The following is a 23,915-nucleotide window of genomic DNA, read 5'->3' as shown; positions in this document are numbered from 1 at the left end:
TGGGAATGTAAACTGGTGCAGCCACCCTGGAAAACAGTGTGGAGGTTCCTCAAAAAACTATCCATAGAACTCCCCTATGACCCAGCAACAGCACTGCTGGGGATCTACCCAAGGGATACAGAAATGCTGATGCATAGGAGCACATGTGCCCCAATGTTCATAGCAGCACTGTCAACAATAGCCAAATCATGGAAAGAGCCTAAATGTCCATCATCTGATGAGTGGATCAAGAAGATGTGGTATATATATACAATGGAGTATTACATGGCAATGAGAAAGAATGAAATATGGCCATTTGTAGCAAAGTGGGTGGACCTCGAGGGTGTCATGGTAAGGAAAATAATTCAAGCAGAGAAAGACAGATACCATATGTTTGCACTCACAGGTCTAACAGGAGAACAGGAGAAACCTAATGGAAGATCATGGGCGGGGAAGGGGGAAAAGAGTTGGGGAGAGAGAGGGACACAAAACTTGAGAGACTATTGAATACTGAAAACGAACCGAGGGTTGGAGGGGGAGGGGGAAAAGAGGTGGCGGTCATGGAGGAGGGCACTTGTGGGGAAGAGCACTGGGTGTTATATGGAAACCAATTTGACAATAAACTATTTAAAAGAAAAAAAACTACAAAAAAATCATTTCTAGCTTGTGATGTAAAGTAAGAGACATGTGACTCTTTATTTCACTTGAACATTTAATAGGCCATTGTAGGGTTATTAACTGGCGTAATCTCAATATTGCTGTGTCTGGGGGGAATAGGGAGGCCCAAGGAGAGGGAGAGAAGCGAGGGAATGGACTGTTCGGTGGAGCAGTCAGAACATGGACAACATTTATCAATTAAGTTTACTGTCTTATATGGGTGCAGTGCATGGTGGCCCAGAACAACTGCGATGGCAATGTCACAGATCACTATAACAAGGATAAGCATAATGAAAACTGAAATATTGTGAGAATTGCTAAAACATGACACAGAGACAGAAAGTAAGCAAATGTTTTTGGAAAAATGATACCGACAGACTTGCTTAACTTGCCAGGTTGTCATAAACATTCAATTTGTAGAAGCACATTATCTGTGAAGCACAGTAAAGTGAAGTGCAATAAAATGAGGTTTACCTGTAAACAGTACATGAGCACCTGATGGCCATTTGCTGAGTGAAGAAAATAGTAAGAGCAGGAGGAATGTCAGGACAGAGGCCACCGCAGTGGTGCCGGCAGGTGATGGTCTGGGAGGCGGAGAATGGACATGGGGCAGGTAAGGGAGATGGGTTTTGGTGCAAGATGTGACAGGAGTTGCTGATGGGTTGACAGGTAAGGGAAGAATCTAGAAGGTCTCCTGGATTTCTGCCTCAAACAACTGGGCAGATGATGTGCCGTTTTCTGTGCAGGGGGGAGGCTGGCAGAGGCTAAGGGATACGGAATGGGGGCGGCGTGGGTGGGAAAGAAAAGAGAACCAGGGGTCCGCTCTTGAACATGCCAGGAGTGAAATGCCTTTGGGATATGTGAGCATGGACATCAGGTTGGCAGTCTGGAACCCAGAAGAGAGATAAGGGTGGAAGTGGCAGCCATGTCATGAGCCAGGTCACCCAGGGAGAGTGTGAATGCAGGGAGAAGAGGGCCAGGACCCACGTGGGTCCATAATGGTCTTAAAACCAAAAAAACCAACCAACCAAATGAGGCCACATTAGTGTGGTGAGCTGGAGAAATCTGTATCAACTCCCTGGGTTTATTTTCTTCTCTGTAAAATGAGAGGATAATTCTTCCTCATAGGACCATACCCCAAAGCACCGAACACACAAGTAGGGGCTCAACAGATGACAACGCCCAGGATGGCTCCGATTTCTCCATCCTGACAAGGCCGGAAAAGACTTAGCTCTTCTCCAGTTGAAGCCAGCAGAAATAGATCCCTTAGCCATCTCGATGCATTAGTCCCCCTCACAGAGAATAGCTTTGCCTGTTCTCCAGGCTTCTCCTGAGCACTGGCCTGCCCTATCCTGCCCTAGAAGCCAAGTCCATCCTGCATGTAGCTCCTCTGAATGACCACCAGTACTTCTGAATTTTGCTGCTTATTTATTGTCATTAGGAGGATATATTCTAATTCCTCATTAATATGGCCCCATATGGTAATTCATCTATTTATTCAATACTTAATGCACAATTATTAAGAACCTACACATAAACAATGCCCTCAAAATACCTCTAAATTATTAGATTCAAACCTCTATTTAAATAATTACATTATTTCATGAAAAATTCAGTAAAAAAATTATGTAAAAGGTTACACAGCACAGAAGGGAGTAAATATACTTTAAAAGAATCCGGGAAAGACATCACCACAGAGGTTGTGAACCTTGGCTCTTAAAGGACAAACAGGATCTCCCCAAGTTAAAATAAGGAATTACAGGCACAGGGAACAACATCAACAAAGGTCCAGCAGTATGACGTAGTTAGATGTGGTCAGGGAGCTAAGACAACTGGAATGCATGCAGGAGTTAACAGTACACAAAGCTCAAGAAATAAACAAGGTATTAAACTGAAAGATCTTTGGAGCACTTGGTTGGCTCAGTTGGTAGAGCATGCAACTCTTGATCTTAGGTTCGTGAGAGCCATCAGTTGAGCCCTATGTTGGGCACAGAGATTACTTAAAAATAATGATTTAAAATATCTTAAAAAAAAACTGGGGGCACCTGAGTGGCTCAGTCAGTTAAGAGGCCGACTTCGGCACAGGTCATTATCTCGCATTTGTGAGTTCAAGACTCGCATCGGGCTCTGTGCTGAGAGCTCACAGCCTGGAGCCTGCTTCGGATTCTGTGTCTTCCTCTCTCTCTGCCCTCCGCTGCTCACACTCTGTCTCTCTCTCTCCAAAATGAATAAATGTTAAAAAAAATTTTTTTTAACCTGAAGGATGTTTTATGTCTTGCCATGGAGTACATTGTTCTTTGTACAATATGGGGAGAAAGGTTTTAAGGTAAGAACTTTATGCCCTGAAAAAACTTTATTTTTCATTAAGTGAATCATTCAGATAGTTGTAACATTCTGAAAAGTCCAAATGTTAAGGAGCTTTAATGACATCAATAGAATCAAACTACAACACCCTGATTAACTTCATTTATTTCCCCTATCTTAAATGTTAGGGCTTTCACTGCTAAATGTAAATATAATCAATCTGAGTAAATTAACAATTTTAATATAATATAAATCAGTCAAACAGTCCTCATACAAGAGTAACTGTTCTTGGCTCTGTGACAGTCATTTTTCTGACCAAAGCAGGGAGGGGAGTAGGGTCATGCTTGCTTTGGCTCTGGGAGCTATACTGATGCATGTGTCTTGTGGGTTTGGTTGTTGAAATTTCTGGAGGTAAGACACGACTTCAATTTCACAGCACTTTACATCTGATATACTTTTTCACATCTAGTTTGATATTTTTATTGCATGATTTCCTTCCACTAACGTAAAAGCTCTGACAGAAACACTGATTTGTTCACAAGATCTTCAAAGCTTGAAAAATCTACGGTAAGCACTCAATAAGTATTTGCTGCATTAGTGAATGGATGTCTGATCAATTGATATGGATGTCTGAGGATACTGAAAGACCATCAATAAATAGCACAATGATAACATAGTAAGCACATTCATGCAATCAGTTTTATATTGAATCATTAAAAACACTAAATTCTAGCCACCCACAAATTTAACCCAAGATCAACAGAATTCCATTCTTGTGTGGCCCCCAGGATCCACTCTACTGTAACCATCTTAGCAGCCCTGCTAAACAAGGGCAGAGAACAAACGGACCAGTCAGTAAGCCTTGCAGACACCAAAGCAATCACTAGAAATGTGGATGCAACAGCGGCAATCAACCAAACAGAACCACAGCTTATGAAGTCATTTAACTCCAGCCTTTGGCCTGTCAAGCAGGGCTGAGGCACTATATGGCAGAGAGGCAAGTGCTGAATTAAACTATACTCTGAAACCACATAACCCCCTCTGTATCTTAGAATACTCACTTACAGAGACCAGACCAACTATCACTTCACAGTTATGAAGCTTAAACAGAATAACCATAATTATAGTAATAGCTGCCATTAACACTTATTAGTGATAGGTACTACATAAAGTCAGATAACATATGAAAAGGACACAGAAGAAAGCCTATCCTAGCATTAGACAGAAGTAGCTAATCTACTTAATAAAACAGTCCTGTTCATCTCAATGATAAGTCCACCTGCAGTAAATAAGACAACCTGTTAACCTAATTAGTTAAAAGACAAAATATCATATTTCATCAAGTCTGAGATACCACCAATTATAAGAAGTATCATTATTTTATGTGCCATTAAAAAAAGTAGTAACGATTTTAAGATGCATCTAGATTTCAAAGGTATTAAACTGTGAAAAACTGTGCACCTTACAATCAATGAAACACAATAGCTAGGGCTCCTAGTAAACATAGCACCACAATTTGAACCTAGGTCTCTAAAATTCCTCTCATGTTCTTTTTTGTGTATTTGGTTCTTGGTTTTTTTTTCCCTACCAAATCACAGAAGACAGAATTTAGAACAAAAGGGACCTTAAGAGATTGTCAATAATTTCCTTATGTTAGTAGATCCCACAGCCAGAGGCAGAAAGAGGAAGGGAGGACGCTGCTCTCTCCCTGTGCCCTACTCTCTGGGCAAGAGGAATCGGGGTCCCTTCACAGCCCTCACACTTGCTCTCACTGCTCCATCACCTCATGTACACCTGAGCAGGGCTGAGACACAAAAAAGTAAACATGACAGCACAAGTTAAAATGTTACTACAATAGTGAATCATTCATTACAGATAGGCTATACTTTATCTTGAAACCCTCAGAGTCCTGTGAGTTGACAGCATTATCCCAATTTTTCAAAAGAGATACTGATGTACTATAAACCATTAAGTAACTTGCCTAAGGTCACACATTTGGTTATATATATCTGAGGCAGGAAGTCAAAGTCTGCACATCTGACTTTAAAGACATGATAACAATGAAAAACAAAAAGAAAACAAACAAACAGACAGGACAACGGCAGATAACTTTCGTGTATGAGGTAGGCCATGCTGCCAGGGATCATTTAGCACAAAGCATTTGGGCTTCAGTCCCCGGCAGCCCCTGAAGGAGACTCTAGTATAAGATGTGATGTTCCTCATGATAACCTTGAGTCAACAAGAAAAACATAAATAAAATAGGTAAATGTTCCCTAAATAAGAAAGGCGAAGGCAGGGAAACTAACAAAAACAAAAACAAAATATGATGTAGATATGAAAAATTCAAATGATAACATTTCACCTAACTGGAATTCAACAGACCACCAACTCCACTATCCTTGAATAATCAAAAATAGGAAGCATGAAAAAAGAGCTACTTAAACTAGATCAAATATATCCTATAAACTAAAAAAAAAAAAAGTCAATGTCTTGCATAGAATTTGTTTATTCCTAATTGGCATTAATTGGCATATTTTTCCAGAATATGCAATTTATCAAAAAAAAAAGAATACCTAAATGGTCAACAAAAGCATAGAACTGGAAAAGGTTCTCAATTAGAACAGTAATGCAATACCACTGTCTAACCAGAATGGCTAAAATTTTTAAAATAGATAATACCAAGTTTGAGCAAGGATGTAGAGCAACTAAAAACCCCACACAGCTAGTAGGGATGTAACTGGTATAAACATTTTGAAAAACTATTTGGCAGTATCCACAAAAGCTGAAAATAACTATGTCCCCACAAAATTCCAGACTTAAATATATACCTAAAGGAAATGAACATACACATATTCACCAAAAAACATGTCATTAGATTTAATGAACTACTACATGGAACAATATGGATGAATCTCACATATATAATGATGCTTATACATGATAGATAAATAGATAGATAGATAGATAGATAGATAGATAGATAGATAGATAGATAGATGATAGATAAGCTCAAAACCAAACCAAACTAATTGATGGTGCTAGAAGTTAGGACAGTGGTTCTCCTTGGAAGGAGGCAGTGATTAGAAGAACATAAGGAGTGCTGACAATGTTCTATTTCTTTTTTTCTTTTAATGTTTGTTCATTTTTTAAGAGCAAGAGACACAGAACATGATTGGGGGAGAAGCAGAGAGTGAGACGGAGACACAGAATCTGAAGCAGGCTCCAGGCTCTGAGCTGTCAGCACAGAGCCCAATGTGGGGCTTTAACTCATGAGCCACGAGATCATGACCTGGCCGAAGTCGGACACTTAGCTGAATGAGCCACCCAGGTGCCCCATAGGGTTCTATTTCTCGATCTGGTTACATTGATCTGTTCCCTTTAAAAATTCATCAAGCTATTATTTGTGTCCTTTATTTCCATGTGTGCTAGATCTCAATAAAAAGTCATGAAATTATATTCCCTAAAGACCCAATAGCAGAAAAAATAGAGCATCTTAAAAGGAGGAGATTGCTGGGGCACCTGGGTGGCTCAGTCAGTTAAGCGTCCGACTTCGGCTCAGGTCATGATCTTGCCATTCAGAGCTTAAGACCCGTGTCAGGCTCTGTGCTGACAGCTTAGATTCTGTGTCTCTCTCTGTCTCTCTCTTAAAAATAGATAAACATTAAAAAAAAATTTTTTTAAGGAGAAGTTTGCAGAGATAAAGCAAATAAAGGTATCTCTTCATGATATAATTTTAGGCCTTAAAGTCTAAAGAGCAGGAGTTGGAGAATCTTCCTGGCCTTCAAATTATACCACCTGAAAAGGCAGCCATTTCCTCTCCTCTGTGTAAGATGACCTCTCAACAAAGGTACCTGTGCTCTAGAATATGACATAGTATAATTTCAAATTCTCACTCTCAGAATGATAAAGTACCAGAGAAAGCATGAAAGAATGACCTTTTCCAAAGTGAAAAAAGACTTGGTAAATACATCTGCATAGCCATACTGCGTGGGGGAGAGGAATGACTCTAGGGGCAGTTGTTGCATTAATTATCTGTAAATACTTCATTCTAAAATAAATTAGACGGGCGCCTGGGTGGCTCAGTCAGTTAAGCGCCCAACTCTTGATTTCGGCTCAGGGCATGATTTCATAGTTCATGGGTTCAAGCCCCACATCGGGCTCTGTGATGACCGTGCGGAGCCAGCTAAGGATTCTGTCTTCCTCTCTCTGTCCCTCCCCTGCTCAATCTCTCTCTCTCAAAATTAATGAACATTAAAAAAATTTTTTTAATAAATTAGAAGCTTTTGAAGGTGAAGGTAGCATTCTTATGTTACTTCATATAATTAAATAGATGAGCTGGGTTTCCTTTCTAAGCCAACACAACAGTAACACAGCACAGCTATTGTCAGTCTTCTCATGATAATGACGTCCTTTATATTTCCACCAAATAGCAGCCAGAAAACGAGTGGTAACTCCCGAGTCAGTACATTCAGACACAGGCAGATACAGTCTGCCAGATGTTCAAAGATTTTATTGCCCATTTAATTTATTACTTAAAGACCCAGATGATTTTTATTTATATTTAACCTATACATGTCAGCCCGTTTTCTAGATGGAATGAATTATTCAAGTACTAAGATCATCTAGGAACCTATACCATATCCGCTTAAAGTACAGGGGCATAATATCAGGATATTTATGGCTTTGAAAAGTTCACTGCCTACTAACTACCCAGAAGACAAGCCAAAATCATTATTTTACCAGGACAATTTCTCCAGAATGCTGCTCAATGACTGGTTATTTATTAAAGAAACACACTTGTACAAAAATGTCAAAACATTCACAAAATATCACTGTTCTTATCACTCAATAGCAAATGTATGCTTATAAGAAACGCAACTTAAGGGGCGCCTGGGGGGCTCAGTAGGTTAAGCATCTGACCCTTGATTTTGGCTCAGGTCACGATCTCACAGTTTGTGGGATCAAGCCCTGCATTGCTTTCAGCGCAGAGCCTGGAGCCTGCTTTGATTCTCTGTCACCCTCTCCCTCTCTGCCCCTCCCTGACACGTGTTCTGTCTCTTAAGTCTCTTTCTGCCTCTCAAAAATGAATAAATGTTAAAAAAAATTAAAAAGAAACACAACTTAAATCATAAAATTTCTCAGAAAAATACACGATAACTCTCGGGAACCGCTTGCTGATATTATAAATAATAGTAATTTCTCGGCCCAATCATCTCTTTCCTTCTAATTCACCTCTACTCACCCTTCACATCTTGACTTAGGAATTACTTTCTGTCAGACACCTCTTCTAGCCATCCTCTCTTAAAGTGAGATAAATAACACTCCTTCACGTTTTCAAAGACTCCCATTGTTCCGGGTTTTAGAACTGCATGTGTCAATTACCTTAGTCTTCCTCCATGTCAGGTAGCTGACCAGACAGAGGTTAGAAACCCCTGTATATGATGCAGTTTAACACGGGATTACGGAATTTGGCATAATCAAGAGGACCCAACTCTCTTCTCATGTACACATACCCACAGAGACGAAATGTTAATTCATCTGTTCACAATTCAACTGACACATAAACTTGGTTTGACAATCACTCAGTAATTCACAAAAAATATTTATACTGTTCTGTCAGCTTTTTCCCCAAAGAGTTACAAACCGTTCAGGCAGTCAAAATTCCAACCAAAGTTTATGGTTCTCATAATTATGTCACATGCTTTCCCTAAAAATACAGCCTCTAGAACTTTGTTTATTCAATTAGAAGGCCTATCACTGACCTCTACTAGGCCTCTAGCAAACATTTAATCAGTTGAAGGAAGGAAGCTGAAGGAAATGTGATGTAAAGGGAGCACAATGCTGTAAAAGAACGGGGCCTCCAATGTCGGTTTTACAAGTCACGAGTCACAACCAGCCTGGGGGCCTGGAGCAAGTTCCTCAGTCTGTCTGAACCTCAGCTTCCCTATCACACCAGTATGTTCCTTAGCTTGCAGCACTGCTATCAGGATAAGAAACAATGTACATCATGTGTCCAACACACTACCTGAATCACAGGTGGGTACTTCAAAACTGATGCCTCCTATTTATTAAAGAAACACACAGGTACAGGGAAATTTCAACACACACACAAACTATCACCACTCTTACTCCCACTATGAAATTCTCAGTTTTGTAATAAAAGTTTAAAAACCTCCTTTTTGCAAAAGTATCTAATGATCAACTTTATAATTGTTAAAGACAGGTACATGTCGATTCTTTATAGAATTCATCTGTACTTCTGTAAATATGTAAAATCAATGTTAGAGAATTTAGGTACTTCCATTCTTGTTGCTTCAACCATGTTAGTTATTAATTAACCCATGACCCTTCAATCTAGTCTCCTCCTGAACCAAAAAAAATAATAAATAAAAAATAATCCAAGAGTTAACAAATGGTTTGGAGGGTGTGACAGGCTAGCTGAAGCTAGATACCTTTAAAGTTAAAGCATACACTGACGACTGTTTATACTAAATGTATCTGAGAAACTATGTCTCGTGACTTGTAACTTGGAGACCATCTAGCCTGTCGAAGGTGGATTATTCAGTTACTCAATGCAATAGACGTTTATTGGACTTCTCTGGATGAAGCACTATGCTAGGGATATCAGAAAGTAGATAAATGAAATAGTTGAGTGTCTTTTCCTACCAAACACTCCTAATTTTGTGTGACTTGTAACTGTATCCTTGCCCAAATCTGTCTCCCGCTTGCCAGACCTTGACCATCATGCCCTATCTCTCCAGGGCATTTCCTGTGTTGCGCTGATCCTCAGTCCTTTGCCCCTGTTGTCATGCTTGCCTAGCACGACGTCAAACCACCCCTGCTCACCCCACTCCACAAAGCCATACTAGCTTCTTAGCCAGTTCTTGAAAACCTCAGGTACACTCCTGCTTTTGTACATTCCTGTTTCTCGGTCTGCAACAGTCTTTCCCCACAAAGGCACATAGTCTGTTCCCTCACTTCTTTCAATTGTCTGTTCAAATGATCTCATCTATATGACTACCAGAGACAAACAGCAACCATGCCTGCCAGATACTGATTCTGCTTTATTTTACTCCATTATCTTTATTACCAAATAACATACTCCACAATTTATCATCATTCTTTATTTTTGAGAGAGAGAGCGAGAGAGCGAGCACATGAGTAGGGAAGGGGCAGAAAGAGACAGATAGGCAGGCTCCATGCTGAGCACCCTGAGCATAGAACCTGACACAGGGATCAATCTCACCAACTATGAGATCATGACCTGAGCCAAAGTCAAGAATCAGATGCTTAACCCAGTCAGCCACACAGGCATCCCCAATTTATCATCAATTCTAACATGCACTTGCCTTCCCATTGTAAGAAGCATTTTAATTTTAGAAATATTAGATCCATAAGGTTCTACAATTTTTGACCACCAGGTGGCAGTCATCATGAGTCACTGTCTCTACAAGCACAACCTTAAAACGGCTGTTTTTAATATCAACTCTTTTAAATTAGGCACACATGCGGAGGTTAATTGTCATTTAAAATATCTCTCCTCGTATAAACTGAAACAACCAAAAATCTATCATACCTTTTAGTTCAAAAGATTGAAAAAGCGGCAAGTGATTCCAACACTGTAGAATAACCCAGAACTCTGATAGACTGTTGGCCAGACTGCAAATGAAACAATAGTCTGGGAAAGCTGTTTGGCATTGTATTCTGAAGGCGATCACATGCATACTCCCTGCAGGTCCGCTCTCAGATATGCATCTCAACAGAAATGTCCACACGCGTTCAACCAACAGATAACATAGGAGAACATTCACAGCAGCACTATTCATAGTAGCTCAAAACTAGAAACTAACCAAATGCCTATCAACAGAAAAATGAATACATTCTGGTACATTCACACAATGCAATATTAAAAACAAACTACAAATATACTCAATATGAATGACTCTTAGAATATATAGTTGAGACTTTTATAAAGTGGAAGGCAGACACAAAAGAATGCATACTGTATGATTTCATTTCTATAAAGTTTAAAAGTAGGTAAAAGTTTTTTATGATGTTAACTCAGGACAGTAGCAGTAACTGAAGAAGGCACGAGGGGGCTGCTGGGACACTAAAAATATTCTATTTCTTGACCTGTGCGCTGGTTACACGAGTATATTCAATTTCAGAAAATTCACCCAGTTGTATACTTAAGATATATAAACTCTTCCTTATGTAGGTTAAGTTTCTATAAAAAGTATTGTTTTTATGTAGACAAAAAGGCACAAACACAGAGCAACAAAACATGAATTTGGTATTAGAGAAGTATTTGTCAATGAAGAAAAAAACTTTATCCATCCTCTTCTGTAAGACTAAATGAAATTCCTACAAATTGAGGAAGTATATTTATATTTTATAACTGAGATACTTACAAAAGATTCCCATCACAGGCCAAAAAAGACACTTAAAAGAAGGAAAGACTGCTAAATAAATATGTTGGAAAGGCAAAAGAAATTTCAAAGTAACAAGAAGCTAGGAAGATTGAATCAAAACTCATCCAGGACTATTACAAAGGCCCTGTGTTTCAGTTTAATTAGAAGTGTTTATTTCTATTGGTGAACATTAAAAAAAAATGGTCAATATTACAACTGACATCTTGGATTAGGCTATTTTCTCTTTTCTTACTTGTTTGCCAAATACAAACCAAACACAATACAATGACTACAGAGGTCATAAAAATGAAGCACATAGCTCCCTGCCTTTATAAGGTTTATCATATGCATTAAAGAAGCTAAAACAGCCACATGAACAGCTATTACAGCTTTAGAATGGTACTAGTGGGGGGCACCTGGGTGGCTCCGTCAGTTAAGTGTCAGACTTTGGCTCAGGACATGATCTCACAGTTCATGGGTCTGAGCCCTGCCTCAGGCTCTGTGCTGACAGCTCAGAGCCTGAAGCCTGCTTCAGATTCTATCTCCCTCTCTCTCCGCCCCTACGCTGCCAGTGCTCTGTCTCTGTCTCTCTCAAAAATAAAAAAATTTAAAAACACTAAAAATTTTTTAAAAAATAAAATTTTATTTTTGCAAAGCACACAAAAAGGGAAATCTCTTCCTGCTAATGTTATAAATTATAAGAAAGTTTTTCAAAGCATCCAGACTGTGCTGTCCAATACACTAGCCACTTGTAGCTATTTAAATTAAAATTAAATAAAATTTAAAATTTAGTTCCCCAGTATTACTTAACCACATTTCAAGTGCTCAGTGGCCACATGTGGCCAGTGAAAAATGTCTGGACAGTGCACAAAACACTGCCAGCATTGCAGTATTAATCTGTATTCTAGAGTTAGAAAGATGCATAGAATAGGTACATAAGGACATAGAATAGGTACATAAGGACAGTTTAATCTAGTTTTTGGGCAAAACACTTCTTTTTCATCTTGTGTCCATTTTTCCATATTCCCTTTGACATCACAATGGCAAAACTGGCCACTTTGGTCTGGAGACCAAAATAAAAATATAAACCTAGGGAAAAGAGCTGAAGTCTTAAAGTTATATGAATAAAAAAGAATATTCACAAACTTACCAGAGTTCAACTTAGTTCACCAGAGTGAAAATTTACCCAAAGCTTCAGCTAGAAATAAATGAAGCATACCTTACCTAATCTTTAATACCTAATTGAAGACTGTGCATTCAGGATACAACTTAGAAGTCAGTCAATAAACATACTACTAGAGGAATCCATTCATTAAGAAATATTTGCTGAGCACCTTCTACGTGCCACACACAACCAGTAACCAGGAGGAATAAGAGCATTAAGTTACTAATTTTATTCAGCAAATATTACAACAGCTTAAAAATCACAAACTCCTAAGCCCCTGGGTGGCTCAGTTGGTTAAGCGTCTGACTTTAGTTCAGGTCATGATCTTGGAGTTTGTGAGTTCAAGCCCCATGTCAGGCTCTGTGCTGACAGCTCAGAGCCTAGAGCCTGCTTCAGATTCTGTGACTCCCTCTCTCTCTCTCTGCCTCATCCCCACTCGTCCTCTGTCTCTGTCTCTCAAAAAAAGAATAAACCATTAAAAAAAAAATCACAAACTCCTAAGCAGGAAAAAAATGACAAATTCTGCTAATCTGTGGTTCTTCAGAAACAGCAAGAAGAGAGGTGACAATGTGCCATCTCCAGCATGTTCTCTGAGAGTTGCTGATTCCTGTAATACCCAATGCCCATTAATCTGAACTGGTCACAATGATTTAGCAAAAAGCAAAGAAGGAAGAGTCCTTTCCAAAAGAAAAGAAAAAATGAATTGCAGTTTATCAAACCTCTATTAAGCTATAAAAGAAAGAAAAAACAATCCTTGCCAGAAATATCATAATCTCACAGAATATCCTTAATAGGAAACATCAACAAACCAACATGTATCAAATAACTCCCAAGAAGTGCACCGGGAGCTAGAGGGACATAAAGAAAGTCAAGCAGGCTCTCAACCTCCCAAAGCTTTCATCTACTTTGGGAGATGAATGTTCATGAACAATTACAATCAGCAAATGTTGTTAAGTGGCATACCCATGAAACAGCTATAGTACAAATTTTAAGTTGAAAGGACTTTAGAAGTCTTTTGTCCAAACCTTTCCCTTGTCTGAAATCCATTCTACAGTATTTTTATAAAACATGTATTCAATCTAAGTACACCAGGGATGAAGATTCCCAGCCTCACAGGCAGTTCAGAAGCAATGGAAGATAGGAGCCCAAAAGGGTTGAAGAGTTTACACTCAAAGAGATGATGTTTAAAAATATGAACTTGAAAGACAAGAGATAGCAAGTAAATACAATACCAACTATAAAGAACAATACACTAAAGGAGCACTATTAGTACAGGGTTCATTAGGACACTAATCCAGAGAAAAAGCAATGGGATACTGTAAAACCATTCCCAATAAGGGTTTTGATTATCAAAGGGGGTGGGGGTAGAATAAATCAAGGTGAAATTCTATTCTATCTGCCCCTTAAACCCCCCACTCCTCCCCAGCTCTCCCTGGTCTGTAGGACACGTTTATTTTCACCTGAGCAAGGAGAGGAAGAGAAACTGATATTGACTCATTAGCTACTATTATGTTAGGCATGGTGCTAATGATTTCACATACATCATTTAATATATATAGAATAAGAGCTATACTGGAGATTGGAGCTCCCCAGAGGTGGGCTCAAGGAAACTGTCTGGCCTAGGAGCCAAATTTATTATGCTATTTTAGAGATATTTAGAAGGCAGCTTAATAAAGAGGAAAGAGTAGCAGAGACCTAAAGACAGAAGTGTGTACTTGGGATCTGGTCCTGCAGTCACATGACTGCAAAATTTGTTGGGCCTCTCTGGATGTCAGTTTCTTAAGACCTACCCCATCTACTGTACAGATTGGAATACATGCATAAAAGGATTATGTAAACAAAACACATCACAAATATCTATTTATTCATCTAACAGTATTTGCTGAGCATCTATACTATTCTAGACTCTAGGCAAGGTCTGTGCTCTCATGGTTATGTTCTCTAGTAGGTGGGAGATAATCAACACAAACAAGTGAATAAGAATTTCCAAGAATAATGAATGCTCTAAAGAAAACAAAACAGGTGATGTAAAAAGAGTGACTAGGAGAAAGGCAACCACTTTCAATGGAATAGTCCTAGAAAGCCTCACCAAAGTTCTATAACTGAAACCTCAGAGACTTCTTCAGCAAAACAAAGAGCTGGGGACATAAGAAATAAGACAGGCTTAGCATGTTTAAAGCACTGAACAAATAGGTATGTCTGGAACACAATGAGTAAGGAAAAGTATTAAGAGATGAGGTGGAAAAAGTAGATGCAGGCCAAATCCAGAATGGTCTTGGACCATTAAAAGGCTATTAAAATTACCATAAGGCTTTTTTTTTGTCAACATGGCCCAATAAACTGAGCCATTTATACAAATATCTCATGTATACATTATCTAAAGTAGGATGCTTCAAACTTTCTAACTTAGCAATGTCATCACTAAAAAACAAGTGCAAGGATCCTATACAATGGCCCTAACATGAAATTTGTAAGAACTATATCTAAATAAAGACATCATTTATTATGTTTGGTTAAGTCATACAGTCAAAAAAAAAAAAACCCTCTACAGTGAATAGAACTGAAAGAATTACAGAATTTGAATTTTAAAAAATTGAAGTTTTAACAGAGAAAATATCACTTCATTCAGCAAACATTTATCAAGCACCTACTATGTGCCAGGCATTTTCTAAGCACAAAAGATACAGCAAAATAAATCAATGGAAATTGAAGCAATAACCAAGTGAAGATTTAACTGTAGAAATATCGTAATACCAGAACTGAATTTGAACTTCTGTCTCAGCATTTTCTGAAACAGGAGTTGTAGGCTTAGTCAAGTGCACCTGTCAGAAAGCAAACTTACCAAGGAATTCTTAATCACTTCACTTCTATAAAATTCTGGAAAAGAAGAAAAAAAACAATAAGTGATATGAAAGAAAATAAGCTCATTAATTCTTATTCCTGTAAATTTTTAACATATGTTCTAGTAAAACATTTATAATATTTTCAAGGAATCTAATTTCTCTATATTTTATGCAAAAAGTTTTCTTTCTATCAAAAGAAATGAAAAGTAAAAGATTTTAAAGGAAAATCAAGGTTTGTTAAGATTTAATTTAGTAAATTTTACCTCAGATACAAATTTAAGCCCTTAAAAAGTTAGACTTTCTTCTCTCCTACTTTATTGCCACTCTGCAAAAACTGATTCCATCTGGTCTCTTTTTCTCAAATATCTCTAATATGATCGTCCATCATGGTACTGCGGAATGGACATTCTGTCTCTTTAATTTCCTTGAGCCCATTTCTCATTAGACAACTTAGAGAATTAGACTCATAAGCAAAGGTCCTCTTGTGAGCCTTGAAATTTCATGATTCTACAAACCTCCAAGTATACTGTACATGTTACAAAACCTGAAGGCACAATCAAGAGAGAGAAATGTGTCAGACGTTCACACAAACACTGCCTCTTCTGACCCTGCTGAAGTCACCATGTGAGGCTCTGTCTCTCCAAAGCTTACAAGGACCCTGGTATCCTTGTGTTGCCATAAGAGAAATTTTCCAGGTGTGATGCACATACCACTGGTAATGGAGATGATTTTAGGTGATACACAGACACACTTTCTTTTTATGTATTTGAATTTGTTTCATATATTCATCAACCCCCCCCCCCAATTGTAAGCTCTGAAAGAACAGTAGCATTTGTTTTGTACAACTCCTGTCTCCTCAGCATGTAAAACCATTCCTGGCACAGAGTAGACACTCAATAAATATTTCTTAATTAAATGAACAATTTTACTTAAACATAAGTTTAAAAATAATGAACTTAAAAATATAAAGTATGCAATAGTATAGATGAAACAAATATAGAGACCCGTGTCAAAGAAGGCCGCTAATGACTGCAGCTTACAACTAGTCAGGCAATAAACGAATAGCAGGGCTGCACACACAAAGCTCTTATGGGCAAGCTCTTTTGGTTAAAGCACTTCCTGACACACTATTTATACTACTGTAAGTTTGTCTTTCTTAAAAAGAAAAAAGGTAAGGATGATTATTTTATTCTGTGGAGAGATGGTCACATGTATTAAGTGGGGAAATAAATTCTAAGATAGAATTTACAATGGGATCCAAATTTTTATAATTATGTTAATAATGTTATCTTAGGTGATAGAATTAGGCTGCTAACTTTTCTACTTGGCAGTTTCTACGTTTCTATTTTGAACAATTATTTAAAATAAGAAAAGGGATAATTCTGGGGTGCCTGGGTGGCTCAGTCAGTTAAGCGTTGTACTTCGGCTCAGGTCATGATCTCATGGGCCATGGGTTCAAGCCCCTTGTCGACTCTGTGCTGACAGCTCAGAGCCTGGAGTCTGCTTTACATTCTGTGTCTCCCTCTCTCTCTGTCCCTCCCCTGCTTGCACTCTTTCTGTCTCTGTCTCTTTCTCTCAAAAATAAACATTTAAAGGAAAAAAGAAAAAAGAAAAGGGATAATTCTAATTGTTTTTAAGAGGACTCTTCTACTGATGAACATTTAGGTTACTGCTAATTTTTAGATATTTCAAATAAGTTATAAATAATCAATCATTTAGAGATATATACCCTAAACACTTGAATCTACAAGATGAACATTTAGAAGCATAATGCAAGATTAAAGGAAAACTAGCTTATATTTGATAGATATATTGTTCTCTAAAAATACTATACCAATTTACAATCTTACTTGTGGAAATCCCAACATTAGACAACTCTATTGTTCTTTTTACATTTTCCCAAATGATTAACCAATTACTCCAACCCTAAATTAACTATAAAAGTGTGTGTGTGTGTGTGTGTGTGTGTGTGTGTGTGTGTGTGTGTATTCTACTGTAGATGTAGCATGTTTATTTTAAGGGAGAAAAAACTAAAAGGGCTTAAAAATGTTTTTTTATTACAAAGTACTTTGATTTTACACTCAGTATATTTTTGTATTGTTTGAATTTATTACAAGCATGTACTACCTTAAAATCAATGGGATAAAAAGATATTCCTCTTTTCTTTAGAGAATTCCTCAGTTTAATCTGCAAAGTGTCTAAATTAGACAGTTCTCAAAATATGTATCTTTAGCTTTAAGAAGAGTATCACAGTTTCTTCCAAAACTTCGCTGAATAAATATATGTATAAAAGAAACTAAACACTCTGCTTTCTCCATTAGACCTTCAAAATGCACTTGCTAATTTAAATATACAAAATCATGGAGTCCAGGGTAATTTCTAGCATGGGCCTACACTGTCCACCATTCTGTTACACCTAAAATATTGTCAATAAAATTAGCAGCATGATGCAAAACATAATAGTGAATGGAGGAGAATTCAGAGCCAAAAAATAGTTCCAGTCCCCAATCTACCTATAAGCTTTACCCTAGACAGATCAATTAACCTTTTGGACCACAAAGTTCCTTCACCTTTCAAAGGATAAGGACAAACGGAAAATAACAAGGTTACTGTGAGGCTCAAATGAAATAGTGAATCAAAAACACTTTATAAACTATAAGTTTTATTAACACAGTTCTATTAATTTTTATTAGCTCAATTTAAGCAAAACTATTTGAAAAGTAAATTTTCACGTCATCCAAGACCTCTTTCTACATGAAAGGGACCTTTAGCTACAAATGCTTCTCTATCCATGCTAAGTAAGACCTAAACAAAACAAAACAAAACAATTAGAGAATGTACAGCATAGTTTCAACAGCATGTTTTGGTTGTTATGCAGCATTCCATTCATTCAACAAATGCTTTTTTTAGTACCTCAACCTCACTTATTAAGGAGGAATACAAACTTCAACTATACTATAAAATTACTTTTCACCTATCAGATGAGGAGAAATTCAGAAGTTTGATTCCACAGTCTATTGGTGAATCTGTGAGGGAAAAGGCACTCATATACACCAAGTGGGAATGTAAACAAAGACAATTCTGCAATGTCTACCGAAACTATAAGTACACATTCTTTGTACTTTCACTTCTTGGAAACTGACCCCCTAAACTAGCACTCATACAAAATAATGTACTTATGAAGTTATTCAAAATAGTACTGTGCATATAACAAGAACCACCTAAATGCCCACCAGTAGAGGCCAGTTAAATAAATTATGTTACATCTATTCAATGCAAAACTATTCAGAAAAAAAAATACAGAAGCTCTCTATGAACAATATAGGAAAACACCTAAGACATTTTAGGTGAAAAATGGAAGGCACTAAAATATATATAGTTTGGTACTATTTTTAGTTGTATTTGCATAAAGAATCTCAGTAAAGAGAAACGAGAAATGTTGAAGAGTACTTTTTAGGCTGGGGTAAAAAACTAGGAAGATGGGACAGGTGAAAGAAAGATTTTAAGCCTTTATGTATATTTTGAACCATGACTGCATTAGCTATTCAAATAATTAAATGAAAAAAGTATGCAAGGGCTTACTAAGTGCCAAGCATTGTTCCAAGTGCAGTGAACAAAACTAACCTAAAATTTTCTAGATTATATACAGTTAATCTTCTGATGTATTCAAATAGCTGACTGGCATTCCAGGAAAGGACAGGCACTCACATTTCAGGGTAAAAAAAAAGAACTGTGTCTAAAGAACAAACTTGATTCTATAAAAATTCCAAGTTTAAGAGGGAATCACAATTAGAACCTAGCTCTTCATCCATTAATACAAGGCTTTGTTCTCTGGGGCTGTGATGATTTGAACTACCTAAAAAGCAGACAATCTCCTAAGAGCACTAAAAGATGTCAAAAGTGGGGGGTGCCTGGGTGACTTAGTTGGTTAAGCATCCAGCTTTGGCTCAGGTCATGACCTCATGGTTCATGGGTTTGAGCCCCACGTCGGGCTCTATGCTGACAGCTAGCTCAGAGCCTGGAGCCAGCTTCTGATTCTGTATCTCCCTCTCTCTCTCTGACCCTCCCCTGCTTGCACTGTCTCTCTCTGTCTCTCAAAAATAAATAAAAAACATTAAAAAAAAAAAGATGTCAAAAGTCAAAAAAAATTGCACATATAACTTCTTAGGATTTGATGTGAATCCAGCCAAAATAAAAGAATAACTTAAAGATCAGTATTTCAAATATTCTCTCCCCCAACCCCCCAAAAAAAACTTTCTTTTAAAACTAAGAAATGATGTCACTAAACAGGTGGTACAGTGGTTTTGTGAGAAGATCCAAATGGCCCTCTACTGTGACCATCCTACACCGAGGGCCACATAATCATGAAATGAAAATTTGGGCTTGTCATCAGAGGTCCAATAAGGTAAGGTGGAAGAAAGAGCTTCCTGGCTCCTACTATGGTAGTTAAAAGTTATAAAGTCCAACTTGTGCACCCAAGGGGACCATAGATAGACTTCATTCAACCATGACATTTTGGAGTAGGAGTAAGTCTCCGAATTGTCAGTTCTCTCACTTTAGAGATAAACTAAGCAAAGCTCACAAGAGGAACGAAATGTCCTATCCAAGGGACTTGCCAATTAAGTGACAGACTCAAACACCAATACCAGAGACTTCCCTGTGGTCTATACCAGCTATTCCCCAACTATGGGAATGATCATTTCACTGAGGGAACTTTAAGAAACAGTCTGTGATAACTTCTAAACTCAAGGTGTAATCTGAGCTAGAAGATAAAAAACAAAACAACAAAAAATGTCATTCTGTTTCCATGGCATCACTTAGACAACTTTTTTACAAGATGGTCATCAACCAGACCCATAAGTACTCTCTTCTTAGAAACTACTACAATTGTTAACATTACAAATTACCAAACACGTAAAATGTGCTAAGTACTTTGTTAAGTACCATCATCAAAGATAACATTGGAGTAAGAATATGTAAGTTTTATGAAGATAATCAAGAGCTGATTATACAGAAACATTTCAAAATGTAATGTAATGTAAAACAGTCTGGCACTGTCATATATTGCTAATGATAAAACCACTGAGGTCTGCAAAAACGCTTAAACTGCTAGGACGAATAATGACCAAACTGTTCCGTTTTCCTTCTGGACACACAGGAAGACAACATATCCCGGTCCTTCATCTAAAAAGGACTACACTACTGATTTATGGCCAATCAAATGTGATGGAATTGATGGAGGCCATTTCTGTTATAAAAATCTCTCTCAAATAATCCTCCTCTCTCACCATGGCCCAAAGTCAGATTTTGATGACAGCAGCATTCCAAAATTGAAGAAGCCTGGATACCCGAGTCACCACTTAGCGGACAGCTGCCAAGACCATGCCTGATAAAGAACACCCGCACCAGACTTAGGGTAAGAAATGTTTTATGTTACTCCACGGAGACTGGTGGTATTTGTTAGAGTAGCTAGCATTAATCATTCGGTTTAACATGGCTGTTTCTTAAAAATGCAATGTTTACAATGAAAAAGAATGAAATAAAATTATATGACAGAATTTGGAGTCTTTTTTCTCATCCCTAAAAATCATTTTAATATTATTTACGTTGTGGTGGTTTATGTTACATAATGCTATTTTCTCACCCTTAAAAATTATTTTAATGCTATTTACATTGTGCTACACTATATAATTCCTGACTGAATCTTTTAATGAGCATATACTGGTATTGAAATTAAAAAAACAAATGCAGTATTAAATGACTACTGTTTCAATAATGGTTTTTAAAAGTAATTAAAACCAAAAAGATAAGACATTGTTTGAAGTTTTCATCTTTGCCACAGGACAAAATTCAAATAAGACGTTAGTTAGTACATCTAACTAAAAGAAGGCCACTTTCTGTCAATACAAATAGTCCGTCAATCACATCATACCAAGTGTTATCACCTTATCTCAGTTGTTTCTCATAAAAATCTGTCTTGCCAATTTCATAAGGCATCATCTCCACTTTACAAATGGGAGAAGTGAGGTTCAAAAAGACATGATCTTTGTCCAAGGACACACAGTGAGTAAATGGCTGAGCTAGACCTACTATCTAAGTAAGTGCAACCTGATCCACTCTTCCTGTCATGCACCCCACTTGTTTTCTTTACACCACCCAACATAGGTCAATGGATTATATCCAAGTACCTCTCATCCAAAATGTATTCAAAAGATGCTTATGGTTTTGAATCAAATATCTGGTCTTCTCTAGAACTGTCACTTAGGGAGCAGTCCACAGTACAATATGTGCAAATGAATTCAAGGAAACCATGCACTCTTCTAAAAATGACACTATATATTCATAAGGAATTACAGAAGACAGAATTATAAGAAGACAGAAACTGGTCCTAATTTTACCATAATATTTCAACAATTAATTATATTTTAAAGAAAATAAAATTAACACTGTATACTGGACTCATATATTTTAATGATATCTGTTAGAATAAAAACATTAATAGCCAACATTCATAAATAAATGATAAATTTATCAATTTGAGAACTATCCAAAAGCCATATTTCTTTTATATATGATATACATAACTACTGTTCATTAAATATTTTCAGACATTATGACAATTTTGCTTCCCAACAACAATAATAGCAAACGAGTCACTGATACTCACTTGTATCACAAAAGAAAAAAATGAGATGTAACAATCTGTGGGCAAGTCCACAGATTCTCTTACCTTTGTATATCTTTTCAGTATTACACAAGTGAAGTGTGAAGTAGGTATCAAGGAGTTGATGGCCATTTCTATTAACAATATTCCGAGCAGCAATGTTCCGAAGGTGTCTAAGACGCCGCTAAAAATTAACAACAAAAAAAAGGGACACATTCAGCTTTTTCCTCATAAAATTTTCTGTAAAGTTACAATCCAAAATTGAAATATAGCTAAGCTATCCCAGTCATTCATGTATTTGTTGAACCAGCAACCTTAACCCAGTCTCTTATTTATGATTCAGTATTTCCTCTGTCAAATAGGAATTACACCTGCCCTATCTCCCTTATGAGGTGGTTGTGAGCATGAAATGACAAGAGATACAAAATATTTTCAGAGAACATAAGTGTTATAGAAGTGCTATATACCTGTAAATAGCATTAGCATTTCCTGGAACATAAACCTGGAACATAAAGTAGTAATTTGCTTTCTTCCTTCAGAAGGATACCAGTAGGCATGCAATTTACTTTACAATTACCCCAGTTGCTTGTTCAGTCTAGATGCCAGGTCGTCTGTAACACCACGAAAAGATGCCTAGCCAAAACACAACTCACTGGTCACTCCAGCCAGCCAATAACCCAACTGTTGTGAGCTTAAATTAAATCCTCACCTGACCAACAGCCAGCCAGTCTCTTGTCTGATCAGACTTCCTTCCCAACAATGTCTCCAACTAAGATGCACAAATCATTTGGAGTCCCATGTGTTGGAAAGAGGCCTCCCTAAGCAAACAGATGCTCCATAAGCAACAGCAGAAATCAACAAAACTGGAAGGTAACAGACAGCCAAATAATAGCGTATCAAAAAGAGAAGTTGTTGGCAATGCTCAAGTGATTCATTTCCAAAGGCTAGTTCCCTCTGTCAGATAATTATTTTCAGACTTAAAAACAAAAATCAAGTGCTCAGTTTTAAAATACGCTTAAAGCTCTCTCTTCAGGCTTAAAGACAGCCAATCTACTAAGGTAAGTCCATCTTCAATTACAAGGGCAGTCAGCCAGAAAAGTACAGTTCTTTCCATGCGCAAACCAATCTAATCTTTTCTCCCAATCTAGTGATTAAGATTCTCTGATAGAGAAGGTTATTGTCTAATAAATTTGTTTAATCCTCTAAGTATGAAAAGCCCCAAATATATTTATGAAAAGTTCCTAGGGCTTACTCTGAAAGACTTATTTTTCCACAATCTGCCAATGGTTTCCATTTCATACCCTGGGTTATAGCAACTATCTCCTCCTATATATTTTTTATTAGCCCTCTCACCCAAGATTTTAAATTAACAGGAACCAATAAATTACCTATTTACAATAACCACATCTATTTTGCTGTAAGATTGCAATCTTGGTCCTCTGTTCAAAGACCTAAAAATATTATCCAAATTCTCTAGAATAAAGTGCAAATATTTTTTTAAATTTCCATATTGCTTTCAAAGCCCTGTACAGTCTGACCTCTCCACATCCTATCCTTACTTCTCACCAGATCTTCCACATACCCAACCCCTCAGTCACACATGAATGCTTAAGGTTCCATGAAGATCATGCCCGTTCCTAGCTCCAGGCTTTTGTTAATGCTAGTCCCTCAATCTAAAATACCATTTTCTTTTTTTTTTTTGTAACTTTATTTTTTATTTTTTTTAGAATATAACACTATTTTTTTAACATATGCAATTATTTTCCATCATTTACAATACAGTAGTTACAATGACACTCCAAATGGATAAGCAAAGTAAAAAATCAGAACCCCAACTTCTATTTCATGTAATTAGACTTATACAGAAATTAGAAGGTTAAGTAACAACTAGT

At 37.3% G+C, this 23,915-nt stretch overlaps 1 protein-coding gene across 2 annotated transcripts in view; it reads right to left on the bottom strand.

Annotated features, from left to right (window-relative positions):
- UVRAG (UV radiation resistance associated) overlaps positions 1–23,915 on the bottom strand; it is a 297,755-nt gene that overhangs the window by 248,210 nt on the left and 25,630 nt on the right. The window contains exons 2-4 of one of the 2 annotated variants that reach the window (XM_029956115.1): positions 22,733–22,841; positions 22,090–22,207; positions 15,359–15,393 (exon numbers count right to left, since the gene is read on the bottom strand). Coding sequence is in view for 1 of the 2 variants with exons in the window: in XM_029956114.1 (XP_029811974.1) it covers positions 15,359–15,393; positions 22,090–22,207 (153 nt within the window). In the remaining variant the exon portion in view is untranslated. The remainder of the gene's footprint in view (positions 1–15,358; positions 15,394–22,089; positions 22,208–22,732; positions 22,842–23,915) is intronic. The other variant, XM_029956114.1, reaches the window with a different exon arrangement.

The sequence above is a fragment of the Suricata suricatta genome, chromosome 11 (assembly GCF_006229205.1).
Source record: "Suricata suricatta isolate VVHF042 chromosome 11, meerkat_22Aug2017_6uvM2_HiC, whole genome shotgun sequence".
Classification (NCBI taxonomy): Eukaryota; Metazoa; Chordata; class Mammalia; order Carnivora; family Herpestidae; genus Suricata; species Suricata suricatta.
Note: the sequence above shows the minus strand (reverse complement) of the source record. Positions and strands in the feature narration are given on the sequence as shown.